This window comes from Chenopodium album, chromosome 26 (assembly GCF_948465745.1).
Source record: "Chenopodium album chromosome 26, dcCheAlbu1.1, whole genome shotgun sequence".
In the NCBI taxonomy this organism is placed as follows: domain Eukaryota; kingdom Viridiplantae; phylum Streptophyta; class Magnoliopsida; order Caryophyllales; family Amaranthaceae; genus Chenopodium; species Chenopodium album.
Window position 1 is genome coordinate 37,172,908 of NC_137859.1, and position 20,387 is coordinate 37,193,294.

Here is a 20,387-nt window from a genome sequence, read left to right on the forward strand (position 1 = left end):
ATTGGTTGTACAATTGTACCAATTACTAGAGGAAATTGTCAAAGAAGTTGCATCCATGAAATACAAAAAACACGATAATATACCAGAAAGGTCAAAGGAGTTTAGTTTCCATTCAACTCAACTAGAGGAGACAGAAGAAGCCGACAAAGCTTTAAACAAGCTGTGCAAAATTATAATCAAGCTATTGAACTTCTCCCTTACAAAAACTGAAGAGTTCTAGCCATGCTGGAGAGCATTAGATAAGCCAAAATAAGATTAGATACATTATTTAACAAAGTGGGAAATTGTTGACCCAGGCAATACCTCCCAAAAGAATTGATCAAGAAAAAAATGAAAGAAAAAAGGGGTAGGGGCAAAAATAGCAAAAAGTGCAATATCTATGGCCTATTGGCTACCCAGAGGTATCCGTAAGGTGACAGAACGCGGCATTTTATTATTAAGGAGATGAAGCCGGAGGTCTGTGAGGAGCTTCACCTGTAGCAATTTGTGGTTCACTATAACAGAAAACTTTTATTTCTCCATCAGACACCACTAGTTGTGAAGTTGGAACTTCTGAGGATTCTGTCCTTTGGGGTGAGTAGCTGTTAGAGAAAATCTTAGGAGGTGAAGACGGAGATATGAGTAATGATGAAGTGATGTCAGATACCTCTTTAGGAACTTCCTTTGTGTGTTCCTCTGGAAAGTCGAGGGAGGAAACTTTTGGAAGAAAACTTGGGGATATTGGTGATGTTGGGGTACTCGACAGCACCTTGGCCTCATCAATAGAGAATGGGTAAACTTCTGTGACTTCTTCAGCACCTTCATCTAAATAGACAACATCTTGCATTGTCAGTTGGTGATATTCAACAATTTCTCTGAGAAACCGATTTTCACGTGCATATACAGAGTTTTCATGAGCCAGACGAGCCTTCTCAGCTAAAAGAGTTTCCAGCTGTAGACGTATCTGATAATTAAGAAGCATAAGAATTTTCATTATTACAATGTCAGGCAAAATAACAGAAGTGATGAATCTCATGGAACATGCTATGGCATGCTTTCATATAGATGGGCAAATGTAAGAATACTAATGTGCATGTTCAGAACAAGGTCATAAGTTGAGAAAATGGTAGTGTCGTAGTGAGTAATTAAATTGTCAAGGAAAATTTCATGTGAATCAGTGAATGCTATTATATTGCACAATCATTTATTCCCCAAAACATGTTTTTTCTACATTGAAAATTTACCCAAAAAAAAAAAAAAAAAAAAAAAAAGAATAAAAAGAAAAAACACTGAGGGAAATCATGTACTTGAGAGTGTAGATGTAATACACATATTTTTCTCTATAATATTACACTCATTAGTAATTACCATTTTTATATGACCTTATACCAAGCAGGTTAAAAGCTAAATGATCTTACTGAAAGTTCTCGATGAAACACTAAGAAGTGAGGCATACCAGATCATCATCAGCAGGGTTGTCTCCTTTCTCTCGACTCTCTCGAAGTCTTTTATTTTCTTCTTCTAGTTGTGCACAACGCTCCTTTGCAAAGGCTAAATCAGCTTTCACGGTTTTAAGCTCCCGTAGAAGAACTTTTGCTTTGGCAGCAGTAGCCATTGCAACCTGTAAACCAAATAGAATATAAAGTGATGCTCTTCACTAAAAAGATGGTAGGATGTAGATAAACCTAGTTCCACTAAGTACCATAGTGAACCAGCTCAAGCCTCAAGGCCATAAGTGAAAGAATTGTCCTACAAGACTGAACCTTTTTCAGATCAAACTATCTACTGCTCACTCACCCTCTTCATTTTTTCTTCAAATTGATAAAAATGAACCAACTGTTAAGTGTTTTAAGTTTCATTAAGCCAAAAACTAAGATGAGAGATAAAACTAAGCAAGGAGTTTCAGAAAGGCAACACTCTCTCTAGTTGTATTTCATTGTTCCCGCAATAACTAGCAATACACTATTACATATTTGGCACCTTACGTCGCGAGAAGCTTTGAGTTGTGTTTCTTGATTGGTTAGTGAACTTGTCTGCACAGGCTGAAGAACTGGTCGCTGCCATGAAGTGTTGTGCACAACAGTTGCCTGATCAGGAGTATCTGAAGTAGTGCCTCCTCTTCTACGAAGTTGGAGTTTGCGTGTTTCTTGGATGAAATCAGCTGTCCTACTGCGAGTTTCTTGAATAATATCAGCAGTCTTGTGCTCCATGATTGTACGACCTTCCTGCAAAGTGAATAATAATAATAAATAATAAAAAAAATGAAAAAAAATATAAAAAACTTAAGACAGATGACAAGCAGAGGTAGAAAATGAGTGAAGCCAGAAAGTGAGGCAATGGGCGGACAACCTCAAAAGCATTGCCAAGGGTATCACCAAGGTTATTAAGGGAAGAAGTAATGGCATCGATGCGCTTCCTCAATCGAGCATTATCTATCTTTGAGCCAGTCTGTGAAGACTGATGATGGGATTGGTAGATCTGTAAAGATAAGAAAAAGGTTAATTAGAAAATTCTAGTAGCACAAAAAGAAAAATGCAGTAAAAGCAGAGACCTGATTATCCTCATCATGAAGTTGTGACTTAATCTTAGTAGAAGACTGAAATTGCTTATCCTCTTCATCAAGAATTGATTTGGCCTTCCTGGCCAGGATACCCCAAAATCCATCTTTAGGGTCTTCTGAGTCTTTCACTGAACTGCTCTCGGATCCCTACAGTATTATAACAATGAAAGTAACAATTGGTTATGCAATACAAGCAATGAAGTCTATGGCATCAGATAATTGCACCAGCTGCCCACAAAAAACAAGTAGCAGGACTTTGTGTCATGTGATACTTCCTAGTATGTAGCTGTCAAGTTTGTCATCCATTGTCTTTAGCATTAATTTATGTCTTGTGTCAGAAAGCTGGTAGAATCATCCAGTTTCTAGCAGTTGATTGGTGTTTTAGTGGTGTGAAGTCAAGTAAGCAAGCCACCATATAAATGCATTGTATTATTTTTCATTAGAGTTTGAGACAAAATGAAAAAAAGTTGGGTTGCTGAAATTTTGTGTTCTTGCAACATTCAATCAATCAGATTATTTATGAGTACTAATATATTGCGACTTCATGAAATCAGGGCTCAAGTTCGACATAGCTCGACCTCTCTATAACTTTCAAGCATTCGATGTACCTGTAATTCTCTTTTCGCAAAATTTTTAAGCTTAAATCTTTAGCATAAAAGTTTTCTGAGTATTTAGTTCTCACTATGTAGTTGTGTATGTCAAGGAAAAAAAAGACCACAGATACAACTAGTCCTGCTCCTGCATTCATCTAACAGAAGCAATAGTGTATCCTCTGAGAAATTGCAAGGACACCTTACAGGGACAATAAAAATAGATGCAACAGGTTCTGTGAAGAATGAAGCATGGTATACATGCAATTGGTTATTTCTAAATTATTACAAATGTGAATGATTCCATTAAGAAGTCTATTGTTTATTTGAGCTCTTGTGCTGACATAAGGAAGCTACTACAGAAGAGAGCTAGAGATGCACAATCACCAATGGATCCAGGAAATATATACTCAGCAAGGCTATGTATGAAACAAAGCGACAAAAGAAAAACCAAAACTGAATACAACACCGAGTCAAGAAGATTGCGATAGGGACGAGAACCTAAACACTTTACCTCCATTCACCAGTGAGACAAGTGCATTTGTAAGATGCTCTAGCCTCTAGCCAAGCAGCAGGAGGTACATAAGCTATATCAATTTAGATAATGCACATGGATTTCAAAGAAGTCTATTCTTATGATGTCAACTCTTCCACCAGCAGATATGATATTGCCTGTAACATACTTCAATCGAAGGAATCACAGAGAGAAATACTCCTTCCATTGAAAGAAGAGAATGAATCTTGGCAGTGTCTGGCAAGGGAACAAATGCAAGCTGCACAACTGGTGGAAGAAGTGCACACTCTAGAAATAAGTGCTGGACAGTTATAGGATATCCCAATTAGCATCCCAAGAGTCAAGGCCAAAAGGATGAAAAACCCAAGGGAAAAGAACAGTTCAGCAATTCTAGAGGTGGTAGAAACAGTTGGTGGAATAGTGGAAGCAAAACAGGCAGAGGTGGAAGCAAATAAGTTGCCAATGCACAAGGCCAGGGTGAATCGAGCTCAAGCAAAACAATTGGAATGATCGACTGATACTCAGCCCTATATCGCTCTGATTCATCCCTCTCCCCCATTCTCCTCCCTAAAAACACCTTATCTTGCTAAATGAGGGTAGCGATGCACCTTTGGTGTTAGTAAATGCTAAGTATGGGATTGGGCCAAGGCACAACACATAAGTGTTAGGGTGTTGGATGATGGATCTCAGCCAAGGGACAACCATGTTGTAGGCGTGTGGCATGGGCACAAAACATACACAAGGACAAGGCATAAAACCACCTCATCCACAAAAAATACTGTTTTTGGCAATTGAGGTTAGTGTCTTGGCTCACCTTAGGGCCAAAGCAAAGGCAAGGAAAAGGCCAAGAGAAGGCAAGAGAGGGGAAGGCATCTTAAGACATGATTAAGTATGGACCAAGTCACCAAGGCATGAATGAGATGGTTCTAGGCACCAAGTAGGACTCTCAAGGCCCTTTGGGTCCCAAGAAGCACCTCGATGCATTAACTTGTCGGTTCCCAACATGTTCTCAAGAGACCAAATTGAAGAAGTACATGATCAGATCAAATTCGGAGGTTTCGAGATCCGGAGTTGAAAACTCACTGAATTGATAAGACACATTATGGAGTCGTATATTGATGTTTTAAATCATATATGACTATTAGTCTTTCACATTGAAGCGTTGTCGTGGCCTATAGCCAATGAAAAGAGACGTTAACTAAAACAATCATATTGACTATAAATGACAAAGTGGATAGTTCCAAACACTCAAATGGCTTCCCAGAGTGTCATGGAGTTCATGGCAAGAACCCGATCAATTTGGTTTTCGAGTCCAACAAAGTCCAAAATTAACCTAAGGCATCACGCTTTGGACCAATATCAAATTTTTCGGGACCTGGTACTGAAATCCTTGAGATTGTAAGGGATACATTTAGGGGGTCATATAATGTTATTTAGAACCATATATGATTATTAGTCGATCAAATAAATGCCCGCGGTAGCTTTAAATTAATTAAGAGAGACATGTATATAAATGATATAGTTTAAAGGCAAATTGGAGGGTTCTAACAATCTAAGAGGCTTCTCGAGGTGTTGTGGAGTCCATAGGAAGCAACCCGACCATTTTTCATTTCGGGCCCAAAAAAAGTCCAATTGTCAAAACGCAAAGGTAATAATCCATGATTTTGAACCAAATTTAGAGGTTCTAATAATAGTAAGGATGCGCATAGGATCCATATAATATTATTTGAAATTATATATGACCACTAGTCGGTCATGTATATTTTCATGGTGGCCTTGAGTTAGTGAAAAGTAGGCGTAGGTTGTAAAAAGGTAGAAGTGGCAAAAAGGCAAAGTGAACAACTCCAACCACCAACATGGAGTCTCGAGATTTCTCAGGGTCTATGGGAAACACCCCAACTTGTTTCCTTTCCGGGATCCAAAAGTTGAAAATTGTCCAAAACTAAAAGGCTTTTATATTCTACGCTATCGTGCCAATTTTTAAGAAATTTTTCCAATATTGGAAAGAATGTGTGGGTGTCTCCCCTGGTTTACATAAGATGGTTTGGTACCATAAGAGACCTATGAAAATGTATATAAAGTCTGAACAATGAGTTTGATTAAGTTATGTGGCTATTTTGGAATGGGAAATTCTCTTTGATAATATCACACTTTATATATATCTCTTTAGTAAATTGCAAAAAGATCTATTATCTTTGGTAACCTTGTATTATTGATTACCAAAGATAATAGCTATTTTAATTAAAATCATTAACTATGGTCAATTTTTCATTACTTTAATAATTAAAAACCAACCTACCCCACAGTCTAGTCCCCGTCCCATCCACCGGCGCCACACCCGCCCCCCCACGCAGCCGACGTCCAACCTTGACTAGCCCATCTCTTCCCCTTCCTTGAAACCCACCTCCTTCCCCTTGAAAATCGCTAGAAAGTCCCCCTCCTCCAGTCCTCCATCCTCGAAAACCCTAGTGGCAGAAAGTTCTTGCGGAGAAGAACAAACAAGTAATTGAATAATGGAAACAAAATGCCATGCCTCCTTAATGTAATTGTAGTTTCTGCAAATTGCGAGGTCTCTGCTTGAGCTCGAGATTTAAGTTTTCATGGCGGTTGTGGAAAAATCTGGAATGAGGAAATTGAAGAAATTAGAGTTTCAAAAGAAATTGAGTTGAAGGTTAGGGATAAATAGAGGAGAGAGAAAGGCGGGGGAGGCTAGCGCACCGGCGAGGAATGGGAAGGGGTGGCTGGGTGGTGGAGGGACGGGGGCACACTATTTAAGATTCCCAAGGCCCTTTGGGAACCCATGAAATTACCTCATCGGGTGAAAAAATGATATAAGGAAGGCAACTTTGAAGGCTACAATACACGGAATCGGACCAATTTAGGAGGTATTGGGACCAGGTGTCAGAAATTCACGGAACACTACGAAATACATTCGGGGGTCAAATAATATTATTCGACCCATAATTGACCATTATTCAGCTACATAAAGGCCCCATGAAAGCTTGTAGCCAATGCAAGAGGCGTGTACAAAAACGGGTAAATTGGACGGTTAAAGGCTAATTGAATGGTTCCACCCACCCAATAGGCTGCAGGAGAGTATTAAGGTCCATGGTAAACATCTCGACAATTTTAATTTGCGGGCAAAAATATGTCGAAAATTTCCAAAATTGAAGGCTATTATCTACGCCTTTTGAGTAATTTTGGAGGTTTCGAAACCCAGATTTGAAAAGTCTTGAGATAACAAGGGATTCATCCCGGGGTCATATAATGCCGTTTGAAACCATATATGATGATTATATGTTGTCATAAATGTTTGTGGTAGGCTTGAGTTTCTGAAATCAGTGCAAGTTGTAAACGGGTAAATTAATTGTTTAAAGGCATATTGGATGCCTTTACCCATCCAAATGGACTCCTGGGGTGTATTAAGGTTCATGGAAAGCATCTCAGCAAGCAATTTTTATTTCTGGGACCAAAAAAAGTGGAAAATTGTCCAAAAATTAAAGGCTATAATACACGATTTGAGGACAATTTTTGACATTTTTTTAAAAAATGAAATGAATGCATAGGGTGACTCCTATGTTCATATAAGGTGGTTTGAAACCATAAGACGCCGATAAAGATGCCTATAAAATACCAAGAATGAGTTTTGACTCTATTTTGATATTTAAAAGATATAATGATGTGAGGTGACTTGACTATAATGACATCATTTTCATACATATATATATATATATAATGATGTCATAAAGGTATAATGAAGTGATGTGACTTGACTATAATGATGTCATATAAGTATAATGATGTCATATTATGTAAATATATTTATAGTGATATGATGTCTCATCATAATATGATGTGACTTGATAATAGTGATGTCGTATAAATAAAATGATATCATATAACCATAATAATAATTTGATTTGATAATAGCAATGGAAAAGAACACATGTAATATAATGTAACTTTGGATAATCATATTCCTATTCAAGACTCGGAATTGAAAACTCACAAAATCGTGTAAGACACATTTTGGGGGCATATATTAATGTTTTGAATCATATATGACTATTAGTCTTTCACATTGAGGCGTTGTGGTGGCCTATAGCCAATGAAAAGAGACGTATACTAAACCAATCATATTGACTGTTAAAAGACAAAGTGGATAGTTCCAAACACTCAAATGGCTTCTCGGCATGTCGTGGAGTTCATGGCAAGGACACGAACAATTTGGTTTTCGACTCCAACAAATTCCAAATTAACCAAAGGCTTCACGCTTTGGACCAATATCAGATGTTTCTGGTATTGAAATCCTTGAGATTATAAGAGATACATTTCGGGGTCATATAATGTTATTTAGAACCATATATGATTATTTGTCGACCACATAAAGGCTCGTGGTGGCTTTAAGTTAATTAAGAGAGACATGTACATAAATGACTAAATTGATAGTTTAAAGGCAAATTCGATGGTTCTAACCATCCAAGCTCTTGAGGTGTTGTGGAGTCCATCGGAAGCACCCCAACCATTTTTCATTTTGGGCCCAAAGCAAAGGTAATAATACATGATTTTAAACTAATTATACAGGTTTTAGCCTATTAGGACCTAGTGTCCGAAATTCTCACAATAGTAGGGATGCATATAGGAACCATATAATATTATTTGGAACAATATATGACCACTAGTCGGTCATGTATATCCTCATGGTGGCCTTGAGTTAATGAAAAAGAGGCGTAGGTTGTAAAAAAGGTGAAATTGGCAGTTTAAAGGCAAAGTGAACAACTCCAACCACCAACATGGAGTCCCTAGATGTCTTAGGGTCTAAGGGAATCACCTCAATTTGTTTCCTTTCCGAATCCAAAAGTTTAAAATTGACCAAAACTAAAAGGCTTTTATATTCTATGCTATCGTGCCAATTTTTGGGAAATTTTTTCCAACATTAGTTTGGTACCATAAGAGACCTATGAAAATGTAAATAAAGTCTGAACATGAGTTTAATTAAGTTATGTGGCTATTTTGGAATGAGAAATTTCCTTTGATAATATCAAACGTCTTTTATATATATATATATATATATATATATATATATATATATATATATATATATATATATATATATATATATATATATATATATATATCTTTGGTAAATTGCAAAAAGATCTATTACTTTGGTAACCTTGTATTATTGATTACCAAAGATAATACTACCTCCGTTACATGTTATGTGCAACGATTTGACATAAAGCAGAGAGGGAAAATGTCTAATCATTGCACATAACCTGTAACGAAGGTAGCAACTATTTTAACTAAAATCATTAACTATGGTTAGTTTTTCATTAATGTAATAATTAAATACCAACCCACCCACCCCACCCTCCCCTCCACCACAACCTAGTCCCCGTCCCATTTGCCGGCGCCACACCCATCCCCTAACGCCGCCAACGTCCAACGTTGACTAGCCCATCTCTTCCCCTTCCTTGAAACCCACCTCCTTCCCTTTGAAAATCGCTAGAACCTCCCCCCCCCCCCCCCCGCCCCTTCATTCACCCTCGAAAACCCTAGCGGCAGAATGTTCTTGCGGAGAAGTCAGACAAACAAGTAATAGAATAACGGAAACAAGACGACATTCCTTCTTAGTGTGATTATAGTTTCTGCAACTCAGCTCGAGATTTGAGTTTTCATGGTGGTTGTGGAAAAATTTGGAATGAGGAAGTTGAAGAAAATAGGGTTTTGAAAGAAATTAAGTAAAGTTAAGGATTTCTAGGACATATCTATATTATAATTGTAGAGTAAGTGAATGAGGTTTCTTCAAAACCTCAATCCTCGACTCTCATGCATCAGGTTTTTTATTTTTTATTTTTTATATTTTTTTAATAATAATAACTACCCACCCCAATACTTCTTTATTTATTTATTTTTTAAATTTTAAAATACAAAAATCAATTACTTCCCATCCTACTTTTTCTTTCTTTTTTTTTTCTTTTTTCAAGGGACTACTACTAACATTTCACTTTATGTTATTTTATTTTTTTTTGCGTAGTATATAGTATGTCATGTATTAGCAGTGCTCAAAAAAAAAAAATGTCATGTATTAGCACGGGTATACCGTTCCTTTATAAAAAAAATTCACCTTAGCACTCAAAATTCCCAACCCTTCAATTATATGCTTTTTTTAAGGACTATTCTTTAAACAACTTCAACTTCTCTAATCATCAAAACGAAAAATTTGTAGCACGCTTTTTGCGTGACTGGCCTCGCCGAATAATTACTTGCAAAAGATCAAATTAACTCCTAAAGCACTGATGAAATAACCCCTATGACACTAATCGAGTATTCTGTATGACACTATAACCTCTATAGCTTTGACAGAGTAAACCTCATAATAGTTGGTCACATTGCGTGGCCACCGACAACGTGTATAAGATCCTTTATAAAAAATTCACCATAACACTCAAAATCACCAACCCTTTAATTATATGCATTTTTTAGGGACTACACTCTAAACAACTTCAACTTCTCAATCATCAAAACGAAAAAATGTGCAGCACGCTTCTTATAAGGTTGTGAACATCAGATTTCAGCATAGCAGTCAGTAGGGTAAAACAAGTGTCAACAAATTATTAATATTCAGTAGAGCAGAGCTAAGCAGAGTTCAAGAGTAAAACACAAGTCCACAATAGAACACAACATCTCAAAAGAATAGAGTCTAAGTTACAACATTAAAATCAACTTCCCGTATTCTAAATGTATTTTTTTCTTATATTACAGTATCTTTCTAATGTAATATATATCCCGTGCATTTTGCATGGGTACACTCTAGTGAAAAAGAGAAAGAGAGTGGGGGAACTAGAGGAGAGAGAAAAATGGGGGAGGTTGGCGCACCGGCGAGGGATGGGAAGGGGTGGCTGGGTGGTGGAGAGACGAGGGCACACTGTTTATGACTCCCTAGGCCCCTTAGGAACCCATGAAATTACCTCACTAGGTGAAAAAATGATACGCGGAAGCCAAATTTGAAGGCTATAATACACGAAATCGGAGCAATTTAGGAGGTGTCGGGACCAGTGTAAGAGATTCACGGAACACTACGGGATTCATTTGAGGGTCAAATAATAGTGTTCGACCCATATATGACCATTATTCGGCTACATAAAGGCCTCATGAAATCTTATAGCCAATACAAAAGGCGTGTACGAAAACGGGTAAATTTGATGGTTAAAGAAAAACTGGGTGGTTCCACCCACCCAATTGGACTCCCAGAGGATATTAGGGTCCATGGTAAACATCTCGCCAAATTTTATTTTCGGGCGAAAAAATGTCAAAATTTTCCAAAATTGAAGGCTATTATCCACACCTTTTGAGTGAATTTGGAGGTTTCGGGACCCGAATTCGAAAATTCTTCAGATTATTGGGGAATCATCTCGGGGTCATATAATGCCGTTTGAAACCATAAATGATCATTATATGTTGTCATAAATGTTTGTGGTAGGCTTGACTTGATGAAATCAATGCAAGTTGTAAACGAGTAAATTGACTGTTTAAATGCACATTGGATGGTTTTACCCACCCAAATGGACTCCCTTGGTGTATTAGGGTCCATGGTAAGCATCTTAGAAATTTTTTTTTCCAAGTCAAAAAAGTGTAAAATTGTCCAAAATTGAAGGCTACAATACACGATTTCAAGACAATCTTTGACATTTTTTCAAAAATTGAACTAAATGCGTGGGGTGACTCCTAGATCATATAAGTACAGCGATGTGATGTTATGTGACTTGACTATAATGATGTTATATATATATATAATGATGTCATAAAGGTATAATGAAGTGATGTGACGCTATAATGATGTCATATAAGTATAACGATGTCATATTAAGTAAATATATTTATAGTGATGTAACGTCTTATCATGGAAAAGAACACATGTAATATGATGTAACTATGGATAATCATATTACTATTCAAAACCCGAAGTAGAATCGTATAAGACACATTTTAGGGTCATATATTGATGTTTTGAATCATATATGACTATCAGTCTTTCACATTGAGGCATTGTGGTGGCCTATAGCCAATGAAAAGAGACTTATACTAAACCAATCATATTGACTTTTAAAAGACAAAGTGGATAGTTCCAAACACTCAAATGGCTTCCCGGGGTGTCGTGTAGTTCATGGCAAGAACACGACCAATTTGGTTTTCGAATCAAACAAATTCCAAAATTAACCAAAGGCTTCACGCTTTGGACAAATATCAGATGTTTCGAGACCTGGTATTGAAATCCTTGAGATTGTAAGGGATACATTTCGAGGGTCATATATATATGATTATTAGTTGACCACATAAAGACCCATGGTGGCTTTAACTTAATTAAGAGAGACATGTACATAAATGACTAAATTGAAAGTTTAAAGGCAAATTCGATGGTTCTAACAATCCAAGCGGCTTCTTAAGGTGTTGTGGAGTCCATAGGAAGCAACCCGAGCATTTTTCATTTCGGGCCCAAAAAAAAGTCCAAATGTCAAAAAGCAAAGGTAATAATCCATGATTTTGAACCAATTTTAGAGGTTTTAAGACCTAGTGTCGAAAATTCTCATAATAGTAGGGATGCATATAGGAGCCATATAATATTGTTTGGAACTATATATGACCACTAGTCGGTCATGTATAGTCTCATGGTGGCCTTGAGTTAATGAAAAGCAGGTGTAGGTTGTAAAAAGGTAAAATTCGCAGTTTAAAGGCAAAGTGAACAACTCCAACCACCAACATGGAGTCCCAAGATGTCTTAGGGTCTATGGAAAACACTCCAACTTGTTTCCTTTTCGGATCCAAAAGTCTAAAATTAACCAAAATAAACTTTTATATTCTATGCTATCGTGCCAATTTTAAGAAAATTTTTCTAACATTGGAATAAAAGTGTGGGTGTCTCCCCTGGGTCACATAAGCTGGTTTGGTACCATAAAAGGCCAATGAAAATGTATATAAAGTCTGAACAATGAGTTTGATTAAGTTTTGTAGCTATTTTTGAATGAAAAATTTTCTTTGATAATATCAAACTTCTTTTATATATATATATATATACATATATATATATATATATATATATATTTGGTAAATTGCAAAAAGATCTATTATCTTTGGTAACCTTGTATTATTAATTACCAAAGATAATAATTTTTTAAATTAAAATCATTAACTATGGTTAGATTTTCATTGCTTTAATAATTAAAAGCCAACCCACTCCACCCTCCCCCACACCCAAGGCCCTGTCCCATCGCCGGCGCCACACCTGTCCCCCGACCCCGCCGACATCCAACGTTGATTAGCCCATCTCTTCCCCTTCCTTGAAACCCACCTCATTCCCCTTGAAAATCGCTAGAAAAAACCCTCCACTCTCGAAAACCCTAGCGGCAGAAAGTTCTTGCAGAGAAGTCAAACAAGTAATAGAATAATGGAAACAAAATGCCATGCCTTCTTTGTGTAATTGTAGTTTCTTCAAATTGCGAGGTCTCAGCTTGATCTCGAGATTTAAGTTTTCATGGTGGTTGTGGAAAAATCTGGAATGAGGAAGTTACAGAAATTAGGGTTTCGAAAGAAGTTGAGTGGAAGGATAAGGATATCCAGGATCCATGGAAACGAGAAAGAGAAAGGGGGAAAATAGAGGAGAGAAAAAGATAAGGGAGGCTAGCGCACCAGCGAGGGATGATAAGGGATGGCTGGGTGGTGGAGGGATGGGGACACACTATTTATGACTACCAAGGCCATTTGGGAACCCATGAAATTACCTCACTAGGTGAAAAAATGATATGCAGAAGCCAAATTTGAAGGCTATAATACATGAAATCGGAGCAATTTAGGAGGTATCGGGACCCGGTGTTAGAAATTTACGAAACACTACGGGATGCATCAAAGGGTCAAATAATAGTGTTCGACTGACCATTATTCGGCCACATAAAGGCCCCGTGAAAGCTTATAGCCAATACAAAAGACGTGTACAAAAACGAGTAAATTGGATGGGTAATGGCAAATTGGATGGTTTCACCCACCCAAATGGACTCCCGAAGGGTATTAAGGTCCATGGTAAACATCTCGTCAATTTGTATTTTCAGGCCAAAAAATGTCAGAAATTGAAGGCTATTATCCACACCTTTTGCGTAATTTTGGAGGTTTCAGACCCGGATTTGAAAAGTCTTGAGATAATAAAGGATTCATCTCGGGGTCATATAATGCTGTTTGAACCCATATATGATCATTATATGTTGTTATAAATGTTTGTGGTAGGCTTGAGTTTATGAAATCAGTGAAAGTTGTAAACGGGTAAATTCACTGTTTAAAGGCATATTGGATGGTTTTACCCACCCAAATGGACTCCCTGGGTGTATTAAGGTCCATGGAAAGCATCTCAGTGGGACAAAAAAGTGGAAAATTATCTAAAAGTGAAGGCTATAATACATAATTTCAGGATTATTTTTGACATTTTTTCAAAAAAATGAACCGAATGCATGGGGTGAATCCTAGGTTCACATAAAGTGGTCTGAAACCATAAGACACCGATAAAGATGCCTCTAAAGTATCAAGAATGAGATTTTACTCTATAATGAAATTCAAAAAATATAATGATGTCATAAAAGTATTATGATGTGATTTGACTTGATTATAATGATGTCATATATATATATATATATATATATATATATATATATATATATATATATATATATATATATATATATATATAATGATGTTATAAAGGTACAATGAAGTGATGTGACTTGACTATAGAGATGTCAACGATGTCATATTATGTAAATATATTTATAGTGATATGATGTCATATTATAATATGATGTGACTTCACGATAGTGATGTCATAAAAGTATGAGTGATGTCATATAAATAAAATGATATCATACAACCATAACAATGATTTGGTTTGATAATATGATATAACTATGGATAATCATATTACTATTCAAGACCCGGAATGGAAAACTCACGAAATCGTATAAGACACATTTTGGGGTCATATATTAATGTTTTGAATCATATATGACTATTAGTCTTTCACATTGAGGCGTTGTGGTGACCTATAGCCAATGAAAAGAAATGTATACTAAACCAACCATATTGAATGTTAAAAGTTAAAGTGGATAGTACCAAACACTCAAATGGCTTCCCGAGGTGTCTCGTGGAGTTCATGGCAAGAACACGACCAATTTGGTTTTCGACTCCAACAAATTCCAAAATTAACCAAAGGCTTCACGCTTTGGACCAGTATTAGATGTTTCAGGACCTGGTTTTGAAATCCTTGAGATAAGGGATACATTTCGGGATCATATAATGTTATTTAAAACCATAAATGATTATTAGTCGACCACTTAAAAGCCCGTGATGGCTTTAAATTAATTAAGATACACATGTAAATAAATGACTAAATTGACAGTTTAAAGGCAAATTGGATGGTTACAACAACTCAAGCGGCTGCCTTCCGCTCAACCCATTTTCATTTTAAGCCCCAAAAAAGTCCAAATGTCAAAAAGCAAAGGTAAAAATCCATGATTTTGAACCAATTTTAGATGTTTTAGACCTAGTGTCAAAAATCCTCATAATAGTAGGGATGCGTATAGGAGCCATATAATACTGTTTGGAACTAAATATGACCACTAGTCAGTCATGTATAGTCTCATGGTGGCCCTTGAGTTAATGAAAAGGAGGCGTAGGTTGTAAAAAGGTAAAATTGGAAAAATACCCCCACAAACCTCATTTGGCATATGGCAAAGTGTCAAACAATCATCCCTCTATTTTACCCAACCATGTTCCAATCTCTTGGGCTATTCCCCACTTTTTGGAAGCCCATAAGAAAGAAACTTATTGGAGAAAAAAACTTGTCAAAAGTTGAGTTTGGTATCCATTCTTTTTACCCCACTCATAAATCAGGGTGCTATTATCATCTACACCGCAAATAAATTAGTTGATGAAGCTGATTCCAACCAATAGAAAGGCCTTTACCCAAAAAAAAAAAAAAAAAAAAACCAATGAAAAGGGTATACCGGATAATGTGGGATATGAAGAATTGAATGAGCAAATAAGGGGTAGTTAGCTACTTCATTGTGGAAATACTCCTCATGTCGAGTAAAAAGTCGAAGCACGCACCTTCATGAACATAGTAACTCGGCAACTAGGACATCAAATAACATGACAAGAACACTAGAAAATTGGCAAAAGCAAAGAATCAACCAAAGGTAAGCTTTTCTACAGGCCAAACATCACTGATTTCACATTGAAGTGAAGTGAAGTTGAAAAATGACACTAGCTAAAACTGTGTTGTATGTGCCTGCTTTCAAGCATGTCCTTCTGTTAGTTCAAAAGCTAAGTGGGAATGGAGGATACACTGCATGACTGACTGCAGAGGTGGAAGAGTCAAGGGCAAAAGAAGAGTTGTGCATGGCCTCTAATCAATGAGCTACTAGGCATCATTAAGCAGAAACTTAGAGAGAAGTCAGAAAACAACTTTTGTGGAGTTTATAAGGGAGTAAAAGAAGAACCCAGGCTATGACCACAGATGTGAAGCTTAATGCCTTAATGTGTCATCCATGGTGACCAATGTTGACGGTCGAACCACTCAAGAATTAACTCAATGTCACTTCTTGATAGGTTATGCTTTAATGAAGAAAATCAAAAGAATGTAGACAGAGATCAAACTGGCTTATGCAAAGAGCAAATCAAGAGATGCAAAATTGATTCACATAGATTTGGGGTCTTTATATGATTAGCGTACTCATAGATATTTTCCCACTCTAGTGCATAATCATAATAACTAAAGCAGAAATCAGATGCCTGAAGTGCCATAAAATTCTTTGTTCAGATGGGGAAGACACATTACAAGTAAAGATCATAGGAACTTGCAGCACTTAAGAAAGAAACTCAACATCAAACTACCTGTGTTATGTTAACAAGCTTTAACAGAATGGAAGGGTAAAAAGGATGCAAAGAAAGAATATTGAAATGAGCAAGGCACTCAAGTTAATATCAAAGCTCCCACTCAGATTTTGGTAGAATGTACTTTGGCTGCAATATACATAAATGGGATTCCAAATTCCAATACTGGAGAAGCATGATACCTTAGTATGATAACTTAAAAGCTTATAGATGCTTAGCTATAGCTAGTAATCCAAGTAGAATTCCTGATAAGTTTGCTGCTAGAGATATACCATGTGTATCTATAGGTCTATCCTAGACCTGATCAAACTTAGCCCGGCCCGATTTTGGGCATACTTTTTCGGCCCGAAATCATTTTTTTTGGCCGGGTTTGGGAATGTGTTTATATGCATTTTTAGTTGATTTTTTGGCCCGACACGTAAATGGGCCGAAAAGCCCACATGTCCTGGCCATTTTGGACAGGTTTGGGCACAAAATTCCGGCCCGAAGCTTGGCCCGGCACGGCCCTAGAAGTGGGCTGAATTTTATGGCCTATCTCGGCCTGCCCAATGATCACCTCTAGTATATCCTTCTAAAAAAAATGGTTATAATCAACAACAATGAAGACAAATGACTCCATAGACATTAATAGGACCTTAGAATGCCAAGTTGGTTATTTAAATAACCATCTCTTCACTACCAATGCAACATAGTTCCAAAATAGCCACATAAATGAATCAAACTCATTCTAGGACTTTATTGACTTATTGGTAGGCTTGTTATGATTTCAAACCAACTTATATAATCTCCAGGAATCCTATGCTTTTATTAAAAAATTTCTAAAATTGTCTCGAAAATGTGGATTATAGCCTTTAATTTTGGACAATTTTTTACTAGTTTGAACCCAAAAAGGAAAAAGGTAAGGGTGTTTCCCATACACCACAAGACACCTTTTGGGTCCATTTAGGTGGTTGTAATCATCCACTTTGCATTTTAATTGTCAATTTACCCATTCACAACTTACACATTCCTTCATCAACACAAGGCAATCATGGGAGGGGAATTGCTTCGCTTTTGTTTCTACTAAGCCTATTTCCTTGGCTGCGGTTTCACTGGATAGTAGACAGCGGGAAAATCCATTCATGGCATCATTAATTAGGTGACGAGGCATTAGCTTACCTTAAGAGAGACATAGTTTCTCTCGTTGTTTACCCGCGTTTGGCTTAATTTCTTTACTTTGAAATTTGGAGCAATGGGTGGATCAAGCTATGTTCACCTCCACATGGACTATTGCAATGCTTAATTTTAATTAAACAGTCATATTCCCCTCAATAAACTTTGGAGAAATGTGGTGACCTGCTCTCGCCATGAGAACAACTAGAGCTGTACACCAACAACCAACGAGTTTAGGAGTTGGACCCCTTATCCGAAGCAATACTTTTCCTGAAGTTAAGGATCCATTTAGTTGACTTCACTTATGTATATCGTTCCATCGACTACAGGTTGTTCATCTTAGAGACTTGATTAGGTTCGAAGTACGACCAAGGTATGGTCAACACTTGGTCTTTCAATTTTCAAGGGCCAACAGGGGAACATCGAACACCACAAAACGTGTAGTGCTATTGCCGCTAGACCCTACCTCCGAATGAGCTATCATGATGGGCAAGTTGTTAAACGAAAAAAGATAATTCTTCTCAGATCCCCGTTAACATCTCCACTCCCTAATGTTGTCCTCACCTGTTTAAAACATGGAACCTTTCCCCTATTTGGCCTTCAAAGTTCTCATTTGAATATTTGCTACAGGTCACGCACTTTAGTGCATTCCATTTTTTGGGCTAGTTGATTAGGCAACACACTCCTTAGGGGATTTCAACTTCCATGCCATTGTTGTCTTAATCGAACAACACGCATTGTGGTATCTAGGTTAGTGTGTAGTTTGGCACTATAACCTGGCTTTCGGTTCATCCCGCATCGCCAATTCTTCTTACCAAATTTGGCCCATATAGAGCTCTCAATTCTGTGGCACGACTCAACAAAACAGTTGCTTCGTCCTACCTAGTTACAATTTGAGAATAGGTTGAGGGCACCCAAAAGCCTTTAAGCATTGGCTTTACTTGATAAAACCTGAGGTTTGATTACTCTTTCGCCTTTATACCCGTTTGGGCCTCCACTACACTCAGGCATAGTACACCATCTTTTAAGTCTCTACAAGTATTCTCTTACTCTAACCTTTCCCATAAGATCAAGGTCGATCGTTGTTAAGAAGACAAAGCATGCGGATACTAATCATCACTTGTTTAGGGATGAAACAGCAGATGGTTGCACTACTCCCACATATGGTTCTTCATCTAATTAGTTAACAGACATATTCACTAAGTGTTTGCCCACCAATCAAAATAACAAGCTTTTGTCCAAGTTGAGAGAGCTTGAGGGGGAATAATGAAAGTAGATAAGTGGTATGCAGATCAAGCAGTGAAGGCAATGGCCACAGATAATTGAATCAGCAGAAACCCACAAAATCAAGTTGCAAAACTTGGGTGTAATGTGATTCTTCCTAGGTCAAATTTGTCATCAGTGTGTTTAGCTGTTGGTTTTATCAGTTGTTAAAAAGTTGGTCGAATAATGATAAGGGAAAGGCATGGTGTCTAGCAGTTGGTAAGTGCTTTGGTGGTGTGCTGTCAAGTAAGATTGTAAGACAGCCTTCATAAAAATGTGTTGTATTGTTGCTGATTAAAGCTCGATATGAAATGCAACAAAGCTGGATTGATGATATCTTTGTTCTTGCTACATTCAATTAAATTAAATATAAAAATGCAGATGGAATGCTTGCCATTAAAAAGAAGCATAAACTTTTAATTGGGAATTACAGGACAAACAGATTGGGAATTGCATAACAAGAGTAACACGTTCAACAAGTATCCCTTATAGGAAGCAAAGCATAAACCAAGTTTTAATTGCGAATTACAAGACAAACAATGGTAAAGAAGGAAAAAGAGTACCTTTGAAAAGGAAATGGATCGGAATTGTTGAGAATTACGAAGGGAGAGAGAAGGAGGAGGTTCAGCGGTGGCGGCAGCGGCAGCGGAGGGAGATGCATAAGCAGAACCATAGCCGGAAGAATCGCGGTGCGCGGCGGAGGCTCGGGTGGCTCTGGCAGCCAAGGATCCAGCAGAATCATCATCATCATCATCATCTTTATCTTTTTTCAATTTAAAAGAATTGGTTCTATTGTTATGATCGTGATCAAATTCCTCTTCTGGGTATTCCTTGAAAGTGGTAGACCTGCTTACACCCCCAGCTCTCCTTCTATACGCCATTTCTGAATTCCAAATAACCGATCAAATCAACAAACCCTAACTTTATGAATGAATTACTCAATAATCTGGAAATGAAGATGAAACCCAGATCATATAATTGGGAAATTCAATTCAATGCCCGCCAAAAGAAGAAGAAGAAGAAGAAAGCGGTTAAATTGATCATAATAAAGTTATGATTGAATTTCCAAATCCAGGTTGTAAGTTGTAACTAACTGCCCAGACAAGCAACATACAAAAAGATCAACCCCAGGTTGGGGACTAGGACTACTATTTTTCCGGTGCTTCTTTTTTGCCAAAGTCAACCCCATTTTCCCTCCTCCTTACATCCCTGCCATACACCTCCTTTTTGTATCAACACGTTTCTATTGTCCGTAACCCTATACAAAACTAGTACTATTTTGTTAGTTTCGGCAGAAAATGTCTAATTGTTGTAAATAATTTATAACACGAGTAATATTTAACAATATAACACTAATGTCAATTGCATTATTAGTTAAGCCTTGCAATAATAT

The 20,387-nt window shown here is 37.2% G+C and overlaps 1 protein-coding gene across 1 annotated transcript; it reads right to left on the bottom strand.

Moving 5' to 3' along the window:
- Positions 1-80: 80 nt before the first annotated feature.
- Positions 81-20,177, bottom strand: LOC145616187 (uncharacterized). The gene is made up of 6 exons (XM_081670880.1): positions 19,558-20,177; positions 2,531-2,686; positions 2,329-2,457; positions 1,965-2,204; positions 1,436-1,600; positions 81-943 (listed from the first exon to the last, which is right to left on the bottom strand). The coding sequence occupies exons 1-6, from the start codon at positions 19,873-19,875 to the stop codon at positions 437-439; spliced, it is 1,515 nt and encodes a 504-aa protein (XP_081527006.1). The 5' UTR covers positions 19,876-20,177; the 3' UTR covers positions 81-436.
- Between the last annotated feature and the right edge of the window lie 210 nt (positions 20,178-20,387).

Bases quoted from the DNA above. Each gene is read 5' to 3' on its own strand.
- LOC145616187 (XM_081670880.1), bottom strand. From the start codon at position 19,875: ATGGCGTATAGAAGGAGAGCTGGGGGTGTAAGCAGGTCTACCACTTTC. The intron at 2,687-19,557 runs GTACTCTTTTTC...ATAATACTGTAG, and splicing joins GATCCATTTCCTTTTCAAAG to GGATCCGAGAGCAGTTCAGT. The intron at 944-1,435 runs GTATGCCTCACT...CTTAATTATCAG, and splicing joins ACCCTGCTGATGATGATCTG to ATACGTCTACAGCTGGAAAC.